General features: G+C 35.0%; 2 protein-coding genes across 2 annotated transcripts; both read right to left on the bottom strand.

The window, feature by feature from the left end:
* Positions 1-949: 949 nt before the first annotated feature.
* On the bottom strand, positions 950-1,984 carry LOC147412061 (uncharacterized). The gene is made up of 2 exons (XM_086455637.1): positions 1,603-1,984; positions 950-1,501 (listed from the first exon to the last, which is right to left on the bottom strand). Exons 1-2 carry the CDS (start codon positions 1,738-1,740, stop codon positions 1,328-1,330), a joined length of 312 nt encoding a protein of 103 aa, XP_086311763.1. The 5' UTR covers positions 1,741-1,984; the 3' UTR covers positions 950-1,327.
* Positions 1,985-6,006: 4,022 nt separating this feature from the next.
* On the bottom strand, positions 6,007-11,247 carry LOC147412060 (la protein 1-like). The gene is made up of 10 exons (XM_086455613.1): positions 11,086-11,247; positions 10,917-10,995; positions 10,652-10,804; positions 10,405-10,547; positions 9,488-9,636; positions 8,708-8,809; positions 8,154-8,601; positions 7,525-7,669; positions 6,995-7,076; positions 6,007-6,395 (listed from the first exon to the last, which is right to left on the bottom strand). The coding sequence occupies exons 1-10, from the start codon at positions 11,134-11,136 to the stop codon at positions 6,281-6,283; spliced, it is 1,467 nt and encodes a 488-aa protein (XP_086311739.1). The 5' UTR covers positions 11,137-11,247; the 3' UTR covers positions 6,007-6,280.
* Between the last annotated feature and the right edge of the window lie 969 nt (positions 11,248-12,216).

Raw genomic sequence — 12,216 nt, 5'->3', positions numbered from 1 at the left:
CAAAACTTTAGAGCAACTTTCCTTTTGGCATTTTCTTAGGTAGGAATTAAATACCATCAAACTTTTTTCTCAGAAAATTTATTTTCTTTTCTAAAGAATTCAATTATGTTTTAAAAATATTATCTTTGTAATCATACAAACCCTTAAAAGATGCACAGATGTTTACCATCTAAAAATTTGTTGCAAAAGACCATCGTACAAATAAATTTGTTAGGATTTATGACATTTTATCTGTATTTCATAACCTAAATCAATATCTTCGAATGATTCAAATGTCTCCATATATGCTCTCTTATTACACATCATTAAAGTCCCTTTTGAACTTCCTCTGACTCTTTTAGAACCTCCAACCCATATGTTACCTCACTCGTGCTATCTTCGATTTTCATTGCGCGTTACTAAGACAATCAAGCATAGAGATTACAAATATTTAGAACTTCAACTTGTGAGAGATATTTATATGATTGCAAGGATTTTTCGAGGGAATATGAATTCCTCAAGAAAATGGTAGTGGGAAAATAAATTCTGCCATTTGATTGCACCTAAGAAATGTCAAGAAGGTAATTGATTTAAAGGTGAGGAAATTTATTTTTCATGAGTGGGGTGGGAATTTAGAGAGATGAATTTCAAAGTTCTTTTTTTGTTTTTTTTTTTTTTTTGGGTTCTTCTAGGTGTGGGGGAATAGTTAAGCTGGACTTGATGAACCCATCAAGTCTTAAGTTATTTTGCAATATGTCAAGCCAAATGAGCTATACGGGTAATGGGTCGAAGCCCGAAAAATGTATGGTTGTCCATCTAAAAATTGCATTTTCCAAGAAAATCATTTTCCGACATATTTTTCACGATAGTTTGAACCTATGGCTCGCATAATGGAACACTGATTGGATCCCAAAAATCATAAAGAAATGTAAAGATAAGCTCTTTAGAATACAAGATTGGGATAAAGATGGAGACAAAATGGAATACTGATTGGATCCCACATTATATTGTCATATTAGTGATGATAAAATGACAGAAAGAGAAAACATAAAGAAATGTAAAGATAAGCTCTTTAGAATACAAGATTGGGATAAAGATGGAGACAAAGAGACTTATATAAATAAAAATCTTGAATAGTCCCCATCAAAGTATTATGAAGTTCTTAATCACACTAGAATAGAAGAACCAAAGACTCAACATTGGTGTCTTTTGGATTTTTATTTTTTACCTTCTTGGGTCTTCCTTTCCAGATTGTAAACATTGACTACCCCAATTTACATATAAAAAAAAATTAAAAAGTCCCAAATAGTAGGAGAGAGTGAAAGAGAGAAAAGGGAAACATTCATATTTACACCTCATATGAAAAACAAGGAGAAGAAGAAGAAGAGGGCCCTTTAAAGATAAGGAAATTGAGGGATTCCAAAGCAAAATAGATGAAAGTGCCATGAGAATGAGTGAAGAAACAACCAAAGTTTGAACCAACCACACATTGCCATCCACACCCATATATCTGATCAAATTCCTGTCAATTAAGAAACAACAACAACAACAAAATAATCAGGAAAAAAAAAATTTACTTAAATTTTTTTTTTTTAAATGGAGGGAGGGAGGGAGGGGGGTGACCTTCTTGATGTGGGCAGCAATGGATCTGCAGTCAAAGACGTCGTAAAGATCAAGAGCTTGGGAAGCTGAGATCTTGGCTTGGATCTGCATCTTCACTGGCATGTCTGTATCTTCTATCAAAGCTTTTCCTTCCAACATCTTCTTCTTGTCAACCTCTCTTTCAAATTTTAAAAATAAAACAAACCCAGCAAGGGTTTGATCTCTTCTGTCAATATGTCTTAGACCAAGAAAAGATTCAATCTATCTTCTCCTCCAAATGCAATCTAGCAGCTTCTCTCACTCTCCTCCAAGTGTAAGAATTTAGTGAAAACTTTCAGACTGGCACATAACCCAATCTTTATCACTCCCCCAGTATAAAATCTAGAGGGCCTTCAGTCTTACTATTTATATATATCTCTTACTCTCTCTCTCTCTCTCAATATTAAAGATAAAGTTGGTGAGGCAGAAAATAAATCAAGGAATTAAATTGATTTACATTTTTTTTAAATGAATTAAGTCAATGATTGCAAATCCTCTTCTCCAAAAAAATTGGGTCCACCAGCCCTTTTCTCCATGTGGCATATTCTCTTTGGTCCACCCAATAATAAATGCTGGTTTGGCCAATCGTTTTGTAAATCTTAAGGTGTACACGCACAAAAGAAAAAAGAGTCGTGTTAGAGTGACTACGAAAATTCCCTACGTTTCATTATGCTGATGTGGAGGAGTCTACGTAATCGTAAATACTTTTCACTTGTGTCTCGATAAAAAGCATCTATGATTCAGCACATCATCCATAGTGTGAAACACAATAAATAATAGTCATGATAACATGACTCTTCTACATGACATACTCAATCAATTACCTATAGTGGGGTGTGTCAGAACCAAAGATTTTAAGCTTTGGGATACACAATCGTTCGTCCCCATATATATAATTGTACAAATTTATGAGGATGTGTATCCTGATGCATAAATTATATGATTCTGACACGTCAAACATTTGGGAGTCGATTGAGTATGTCACGTGGGAGAGTCATATTATCACCACTCTAAATAATAACATTAATTCCCATGAGTTGGTGAGATTGCCAAGACCACCGCATGGGAATTGAAGGTCTTGAGTTTAAATTCCCTTTTATAAGTGTCACACCCTCAAGGGATGCATCCTAGAAGATCATCTATAATTTTTAACAATCTCTTTACATGGGTTTTATGGCTATAATATGAAAGAGTGCAAGATATTTCTCAAAATAAGCCAAAGAGTGTGCCCCAACGTAGGAAAGACAGTAAGACGACTAAGAATTTAGAACAATCATTGAAATGGCCAACTTGATCTTCTTGGATTTTTTCTCTTAAGGAATCTTTGTTCTGAATGAATTCACGCAAATCATAATATGTTCGACAATCTCACCTTATACACGCAACTGAAAATCTTATCACAATCCAAACACCGCCTTAGTCATTCAAACCGCCATAGTCATTCAAACTGTCAAAAATTTGACATAAAAAAAGGAGCTTTGGGTCCCGTAGGACGGTTGGCCTATGGCCAAAATGCCAAATGTAGTGTTATAGCCCAACCCTCCTTTTTTGTATCTATCTTTTTTATTTTTAAGATTATAATTGTTTGGGGACTGCTCGACAAGATATAGGAAAATATCAGCAAAATTTTGTCAAGTCAAATTGATTTTAATGTTTTTTAAGTTTTGTATTTTAAAAATTGAATGATGTATCTTTAGGATGCATGTTTAATCTTTGTCAATTGGGTATCATGTTTTAATGGACTGATTCTGTATTTTAAAAAAAAAAAAATTGCAATTTGATAATGTATGATTGAACGCTATTACAACAAAATGATTTTCTCAAGAGGTGATGTTATTCTCTCTCTCAAAATTTAAAAATTAGCTCGAGATATTCGTTGGTGCAATTAAACACAAAGTAATTCAGTTTCACATGATAATTTTTCCTAAATAATTTAGGTTTCCTTCAAATATTTTCTTTGGTGTGCGTGAAAATTTGATAAAAAATGATTTTCCCAGTAAAATACCATTTACAGATGTATAATTATGCATTTTCAATATATATATATGGTCCCGTTCAATGGCAAACATTTTGGCAAAACATTTTTCAAAGGGTCCCATTCGCCACCCTTAGTTTTACCACACACTTTAACAAACGCGTTTTGTCTTACATGGGTTAGAAGTTTCGGAATGAGCTGATTTTTGGTGAGGATGATCTCTATGGTGAGGAGATCATCCTCACCAAAAATCAGCTCATTCCAAAACTTCTAACCCCATCAAAATTGATTTACAAAAAATGGACGGTCCATGATTTTTCAACGTGTAAACATGGGACTAAACATTTCGGAATGGGCTGATTTTTGGGGAGGATGATCTTCTAATCATAGAGATCATCCTCACCAAAAATCAACTCATTCCAAAACTTCTAACCCATGTAGGACAAAAAACGTTTGTTAAAGTGTGTGGTAAAACTTAGGGTGCTGAACATTTCCCTTTTTCAAAACATGGGTTAGAGGTTTTGAAATGGACTGATAGAGATCATCCTCACCAAAAATCAGCCCATTCCAAAACTTCTGGCCCCAGTTTACAAGTTGAAAAATCGTGGACCGTCCACTTTTTGTATACCATTTTTGATGGGGTTAGAAGTTTTGGAATGGGCTGATTTTTGGTGATGATGATCTCCTCACATAGAGATCATCCTCACCAAAAATCAGCCCATTCCAAAACCTCTAACCCATGTTTTGAAAAATGTGTTTGCCAAAATGTTTGCCATTGAACGCTACCCTATATATATATATATATGGGAGCGGTTCAGCAGTCCCGTATGGTGCCCCATATGGTGCCACGCATTTTTTGTAAATAACTTTTGATGGGGTTACAAGTTTTGGAATAGGCTGATTTTTTTGTGAGGATGATCTCTACGGTGAAGAGATCATCCTCACAAAAAATCAACTCATTTTGAAACTTCTAACCCTAATTTACAAGTTGAAGAATCGTGGACCATCCAATTTTTGTAAATCACTTTTGACGGAGTTAGAAGTTTTAGAATGAGCTGATTTTTGGTGAGGATGATCTCTAGAATGAGCTGATTTTTGGTGAGGATGATCTCCTCATCATAGAGATCATCCTCACAAAAAATCAGCTCATTCCAAAGCTTGTAACCCATGTTTTGAAAAATGCATGGCACCTTATGGGGCACCATGATGGGACTGCTGAACCGCTCCCTATATATATATGAGTGGCGTTGCATTGTCAAAATCCTAATCAAAGTATTTTGTCTTACATGAACTAAAAGTTTGTGGATGGGCTGATTTTTTGTAAGATCTCTACGGTGAAGAGATCATCCTCACAAAAAATCAGTTAATTTTGAAATCAATTTATAAATTAAAGAATCATGAACTATCTATTTTACCGTTTACTTATAAACCACTTTTGATAGGATTACAAATTTCAGCTTTGGCTGATTTTTTGTGAGGATAATCTCCTCACATAGATATCATCCTCACAAAAAAAAAAAAAAAAATCAGCTCATATATGTATTTGAAGAGCATTCAAGGGACATATGTAAAAATAACCATTTTTCAAAATATGGGTTAAAAATTTCGGATCGAGATGATTTTTTGTGAGAATGATCTCATCAAAAAGTAACTTATAATGTAAACCATTGATTTTTCCCAATAATTTTTAAATCACTTATGAGGGATTTAGATGAGAGGAGCATCCTATCCCAAAAATAAAAATAAAAATAAAAATCAGCCCAAACTGAAACTTCTAAACCATATATTTTTTTTTAAATGATTGTTTTTACTGATATATATATATATATATATATCGGGGAAAAAGTTCAATCTCCTAGTCAAAAAACAAAAAACAAAAAAAAAACCCTCCGAAACAAGAAAATCCTAATTCTCACTACTAACCCTATCCCCATAACCGAAAAACCAATCCTCTTTTTGACATTTTCCTAGATTTAACTAAAACATAGGCAAACAATTCCTGAGGAAATCCATTTTATCACAATCATTTTCCCAGTAAATTGCTTTTTCTAATAAAATGTTGAGGCAGCCATTCAACAGAAGAAGAAAAAAATGCATCAATGTGGGTAAAAATATCTTAAGAGGTAGCAAAAAACAGGAAGTCAATCACACGCTTGATATGCAATAAATGATTGAAGCAATAAGCAGATCAATTAAATTTAGAAAAAGAAAGCCCAAAAGCCAAAGACCTGCAGTATAGATAATGCACAAAACACTAGAAGGTTGAACAAAGAATGCTTGAAGCCCTATAATTCAAGATAAAGCTTGGTGGATCTTTCATCTGCTACACCAATTTGTAGAATAAAATGGTATAAGGCTTCGTTGTGGTTGATGTTATATATGATGGCAGGCATGTATTTACGAATTCGCGGTTTGAAAATATTCAAGAGTAACACTACTATAGGTATCAAAACCTTCAAACATAACTTAGTTTTGGATTACAAACTGAGAAATGGAAGGAACAAAAGCTGGATTAATTATTCAACTTTGACAAAATTGGATTCATAAACAGAATACTATTATCATAGCTCTTCTAAGATATAACTTAGCTCTGACGAAAACCATAGGACCAGCTTCTCCCAGAATGTGTGAGATTCCATAGGAAGAAAGTGTTATACAGAAATCATCTGAGAGGTGTAATAGCTTTCAAGCCGCTGCAACTTTCTGAGTTTTATTTGGTCGTCCAACAGCAGAATCGTTCTCTCTGGAACGAGAATTTTTGCCATCAAAGTGTTTCCCACCTCGATAGTTTCTACCACCCCTGCAAAAAGCATAAATAACCACATCTTCAGGACATTCAAAAAAGAAGATGGGACTTGCCGATTTACATAATTTCATTGAAAGAGATTAAAAAATGCTACAATGGAGAGTTCCATATTACTTCCCCAGAAAAAGTGCTTTTAAGTCTTTAGTTTTTAGGAGAGCTTTTTTTTTTTTTGATAAGTATAATCTATTGATAAAGTGGAAAAGAGTACAAGGAGGCTGAGGAGGCCTCACAAAGAGCAACAAAACAAAAAAGAAAAGATAAAGATAAAACTTCAAGAGTTACATAAAGAGTTCCATCTAAAAACAAAGTCATCAAAAGAAGTTCCCCCAAAGTCTATGTTCTGTTTAGACCAAAGATACAAATACCCCAAGATCTCCAAAAAACTGCCGTGTGGACTTCTCATCTTATTGTTGAACACCCTGTTATTTCTCTTATTCCACACCCCCCAAGCAATAGCCGAGGGAAGTATAGTTTTTAGGAGAGCTTTTATAAGATAATATACAAAAAGAATATATATATATATATATATATATATATATCATTCACAAATCCATATAGAAATATTGATAGAACAAAGCAAGCACAATCCCCACCTCCCTCGGTTTCCCTTATACCCACGGTGGTGTCGCTCCTGACTGCCACGAAGTCCACTCCAATACTCCTTTTCAGCCTCACCTGAGTGTGTAACAGATGAAATGACAGCTTCATTAGTGCTAGTTAATACCAAATATCATTACAGATACAACAACAAAAATTATTTAATACGCAAAATTACACATGCATTTACAGCATTTACAAAGATTTAAGCCAGTGATGGCTCTGCAGATGTATTTTTCATTTATTGTATGCCCTTGATGATACTTGGTCTTTCTTTTACTATATATTTGGGTGTTTATTTTTACATGTTAGGAACTGAAGTAATCTTAACCTTCTTGTTAATTATTCTTTTGAACATGCATTTGCGGTCATTAATGCCAAACATTTTGTAATACTCTGTGTCATTCTTCTGTGTTTGTCCAACTGACTGTACCTTGTCAGACTCGGATATACCCATGTAATAGTGGCAGAGACAACTTAGTATAAAACACTTACAATCAAATACATATCAGAGAATGCTGCATACCAGTTACTGCTTCTAAGGAAGCAAAGAAATTCTTCACAACTAAACCGCCTTCAGCAAGTACTGCTGCAGCACGAGCTTTTTGAGCTGCTTCAGGCACTTCAAAACGAATGAATCCCGAATCGTCCCCCATTTTGAAGTCAACGTACTTCAAATATGAAAAACAGAAAATAAAAAAATAAAAATAAAAACTAAGTTAGCAATTTAAACTGAAAATTAATATATTTTTCCGGTAATACAAGTACTTTATCAATACTTGTTAGCCCGCCTGTACCCAAGGAGTGAATAAATACCATGGAAACACAATACTTTCAGCAGTAATAATTAAAAATGCTGAGGTATCTCCAAAATATGAAAAGGTGTCCTCTATCCTGCTGAAGAGTAGGTTTTCCACACAAAAAAACTGGTGTCAAAGAGAAACATGTCGTTCTGGGCGATTGCGTAGATACCTACAGTGCTTGAACAGGTGGGATAGCCCAATATACTAGGGCCTTATAAGTTGATCGGTTCTCTGTTAATCAAGATAATTAACCAACAAAAAAGCAAGCCCGACGATAAAAGATTGACCTCATTCATACGCATGGCTGAAACAAAAAGATGATAATTGTCAGGAACTTGATATAACATAATACCTTGACAGTTCCAAATCTTTGAAAGACTTCCTTTAGATCCTCACGCAAGACTATATCCATGTTGTCTTTGTTCATAGCAGCTGAGGGTCTTTCTCCAACAGTTGCCTTCTCCTCACTTTCTTGACTTGCAGCATCTTCAGGAGTTTTTTCTTTGTTCTCAACAACAGCATCTTTTGTATGCTTTTCTTCACTCTCTTCAGTGAGTTTCTCACTAACTTCTTCTCCACTCTCCTTTTCAACATTATCCAAAGGTTTTTCTTCACCATCATTAACTTTTTCTGAGGCCTCCTGGTCACTCTCCCCAGGAGCATTTTCTGTAGAAACTAATTCCACTTTGGTCTCGCAAACATCTCCTTGTTCAGTTGTTTCATGGATGCCATTATGTTCCGTTGATCCTTCTGCTGATTTATGTTTTAGCTTGAATGAAATAATTAAACCTTTGGGATAGCTGTGACATCACCAAGACAACAACAATAAAGGGGTAATAAAGTTAACCAATTGTAAATAAGGGTGAAGAAAATCTCAATGATTCAAAGCTTTTAGCAAGAACCTACTCTGCATCTGTGTTGGAACCACTTTTATTGGTTGAACCTGTAGTGGACCGATAATTCTCATATTCTACCATCATTTTTTCTCTTTCAGCATCAAAATCCTTCCTGAATCGCATGAAGTTGATAAGAGAAATTGTACAAAGATAAACACAAACAGGGATTGTCCTTCCTCGTAATATATGACCTTGATTGCAGAAAACCCCATCAGAAAGCAACGTACTAAGAAAATATAACCTCCAAAAAAGACATGCTATCCAAATTGCATTCAGATATATGTTATCCCATGAAAATAATATCATGCATCATAGATAGAACTAAATTCCCTGTTAATTTATCTGAGGCAAAAATTTTGTCAGCATTGGACAGACCTTAACAACAAAGATTCTCTGCTGGAAACTGACAAGTCCGAGATCATTTCAGAATTTTGCCGAAGTCATTAATGAATTATTTCAGAAAATAAAAGTAAATGTCCTTAGCAATAGAAAATCCCCTCGAAGTTTACAAAAAAGTCATCAAATTAACAGGCCCACATGACTTGTTCCAATTTATTACAACTTTAATGCCAATAATGATATTTAAAGTTTTCTAGGAAATGTTCACAAATCTGTGTCTCGGTTTTTTTTTTTTTTTTGTTTTTGTAATTATAATATTTTATGAAGATTAATCAGTCCATTTCTATACTGTTTGGATGGGAGAAATAGATCAAATAAGGCCTTTAGCTAAAGTTAGACATTAAGTAGCGCTGGAGGTTTACTGAACTGTACAACCAAGCAAACATCTTACTTCGGTTTTAGTTCTAGTTCAGCACCCGCATAGCTCAAACTTTGCTTTAAAACATTTCCCGCATCTTCCTCTGTTGAGAATTCAACCAAAGCAGTGCCGCAAAAGAACCTCTTGTCCGCAACATGACGAGGTAGCCTAACGCTATTCACCTGAAACAAGCACATGAACATCATATTTAGAGAAACAATGCCCATTTATATGGAAAACATGATAGTTGCATGAATATGACCCATGCAACTTATAAGACTAAATCATTTTCGAACTTCTACAACAACCTAGGATCACTAAAATTTACAATAAGTAAATGAGACTAGATAGAAAGGTCTGGCCAAAAGTTAAACATGAAGCATTTAATAAGATATCACATTATCCCAAGTCTCAGGGCATGCTTGCTAGTCTTAATTATTTGTCAGAATTATGGGGTGGACAGAGTAGTAACTAGACACTTTTTTTGGGGTCAAGCCAGAGTTGACACCACAAACTCAAAGTTCAACCAACTGAGCTATGGGTCCAAGCCCAACTTAAGAACTAATCATTTGGGACTCCAAAACCACCAAAGACATAAAGATAAAACCATACACATCACCCAGGACATCTCTAAGTGACTCATTACACGATGCATCTGAGTGAACCAAGTATGGAAAGTATCTAAATTAAAAGAGCATTTCTTTTTATGGGTTTCATACAATTCCATCCTGCGTTCTTGTATTTTTACATAGATCGCAATGAATTAGTTCAAATAGTAGCAAATCAATTCAAAACAGAAGTCTGGCTGGAGTTTCACATTGATTCAATGGGTTCTCAAAAAAGTTGCCACATTTGCACACCAAATTCACCAGACCCACACAAGCTCTACAATGAGTTTTAACTCTTCAAAACAAATTGGCAATTTTAATCTCAGATCAAGCAAACTATACCTTGCCATATTGAGCAAAGAAGGACTCCACATCTTCTTGAGTGATGTCATGCTCAAGAGGTGACACGGCAATCGTCCTTATGTCCACTTGTTCTATAATCTCTTCTGGTTTTGAAAGCTCAGTACTCCTTCCAATCTTTTTCCCTGAAAAAAAATTCAACAAATTGAAAATATAGAAATAAAAATATAAAAAATGATCTACAACAATATGACTAAGATGTAATTGAACAGAAAATAGGTAACCCTACCATCTTCAGAAACCTTAAGAACAGTAGATGTCCTTAGTGTTTCAGCCACAGATTTCACCGTTTCTTCTGAAATGTCTTCCGGCTTGATATCCCCGCCCAAACCGAGATGATTTTTCATCCGAGAGAACGAACAAATCAAAGCTAAACTAACCACTAAAATCACAGTCAAGTTCAACATAATAAATTCAAAAGGGGGTGAAATCAAAACGAAAAGAACTAGGGGAATAAAAAAAAACGTAAAAGTATCAATTGAAGTGAAGGATACTTCCGTCTTCACTCTCGTTAATCGACTTCTTAAGGAAACCGTCTCTAGGGAGATTGCTATCGCTGAAGTAAAACTCGACCTGAAAGGTTAAAAAAACGATTTTTCAACCTATCCAACACTCGAAAAAGAGGAAAACTAGAGCACGAATCAGAAAAAATCGAATCTTTACCTGACGAAGAACTTTCTTCACTGTTTCTTCGTCCAACGTAGTGGTCGTCATTGCTGCACGAGACTTGGAGATGAAAGTTTTTACAGGAGAGAGAGAGAGAGAGTTAGGGTTTTAGTTGCGTTTGAGAGTTCCGAGGGGTCTGGGTTCGACTTCGAACAGGTATATAAATAGAAAGTTAACAGTGCGTAGTGCGCACTGCGCACGCATTTTAACTGTGGACAAACTAACTTACAAGCCTGAGCATTCATACGTGTAAGCTTTTGGCTCGTGAACCATAAGTGCAGGGTAGAGTTAGACGCACCGCACGTGCGTTAGGTTAAGTGCCGTAATGTCGAATTATTTTGTCTTACATGAGTCAAATTATTTTGTCAGTTAAAAGTATTGAATGGGCTAAGTTCTTACTTAGCAATTAAAATTGGGTTTTTTTTTTTTTTTTAAATCAATTTTGATGGGATTAGTAGTTTCGGAATGGAACTCATCATAAAAATCATCCTCACCAAAAATTAGTTCATTCTGAATTTTTTAAGACAATAATTCAGCTATGATGTGGATTATCCTTATTAATTCATGGGGTGTTTTTAAAATTATCCGTACAAAAATGTTCTTCATGGCATGGCCTGGTTGACATGCCGTCTGCCAACACTACCAAACATTCAACAGTTAGGCCCAAAAGTGTGTCAGGTTGTTCAGTATTTGATCCTAACCTAAGCTTGTTCTTTCTTGGGAAACTTTGTTAGGCCTATGTTTACTCTACTGATCCACAAAGTGTTGATAATTAATTTTTAATCAATTTAAATTATTTGAATCATCCAAAACGGGATGACTCAAGCAAGTCAACTCAATATCATTGTGGGGGTGAGACACGATACTAGAATGTAGAATATAGTGAGAGTTTAATAGCACACTAGACATAATAAATGATGACTTTCGACACAACTGAATGGAGGATCAAGATTTGTTCATCGGGATTCAATTGATTCCATACCAATTGAATTAGCGTGGTTGAAAATATAACAATTACATGGGCACTAGGGCTAGTGCTGGACACAGATTTCCACACTATTTTTAATCGTTCAGAATGGAACATGACAAGAATTTCAAACCAGACCGAGACACCATGATATCAGATTG

This window comes from Akebia trifoliata, chromosome 1 (assembly GCF_017979445.1).
Source record: "Akebia trifoliata isolate Shusen 1 chromosome 1, ASM1797944v1, whole genome shotgun sequence".
Lineage (NCBI taxonomy): Eukaryota > Viridiplantae > Streptophyta > Magnoliopsida > Ranunculales > Lardizabalaceae > Akebia > Akebia trifoliata.
This window is presented reverse-complemented; position numbering and strand designations above follow the sequence as displayed.

Coding starts and splice junctions, on each gene's coding strand:
- LOC147412061 (XM_086455637.1), bottom strand. CDS start 1,740: ATGTTGGAAGGAAAAGCTTTGATAGAAGATACAGACATGCCAGTGAAG. Junction 1,502..1,602: donor TTGCTGCCCACATCAAGAAG/GTCACCCCCCTC, acceptor CTTAATTGACAG/GAATTTGATCAGATATATGG.
- LOC147412060 (XM_086455613.1), bottom strand. CDS start 11,136: ATGACGACCACTACGTTGGACGAAGAAACAGTGAAGAAAGTTCTTCGT. Junction 9,637..10,404: donor TCTTTGCTCAATATGGCAAG/GTATAGTTTGCT, acceptor TGCTTGTTTCAG/GTGAATAGCGTTAGGCTACC. Junction 7,077..7,524: donor TTCCTTAGAAGCAGTAACTG/GTATGCAGCATT, acceptor TTACACACTCAG/GTGAGGCTGAAAAGGAGTAT.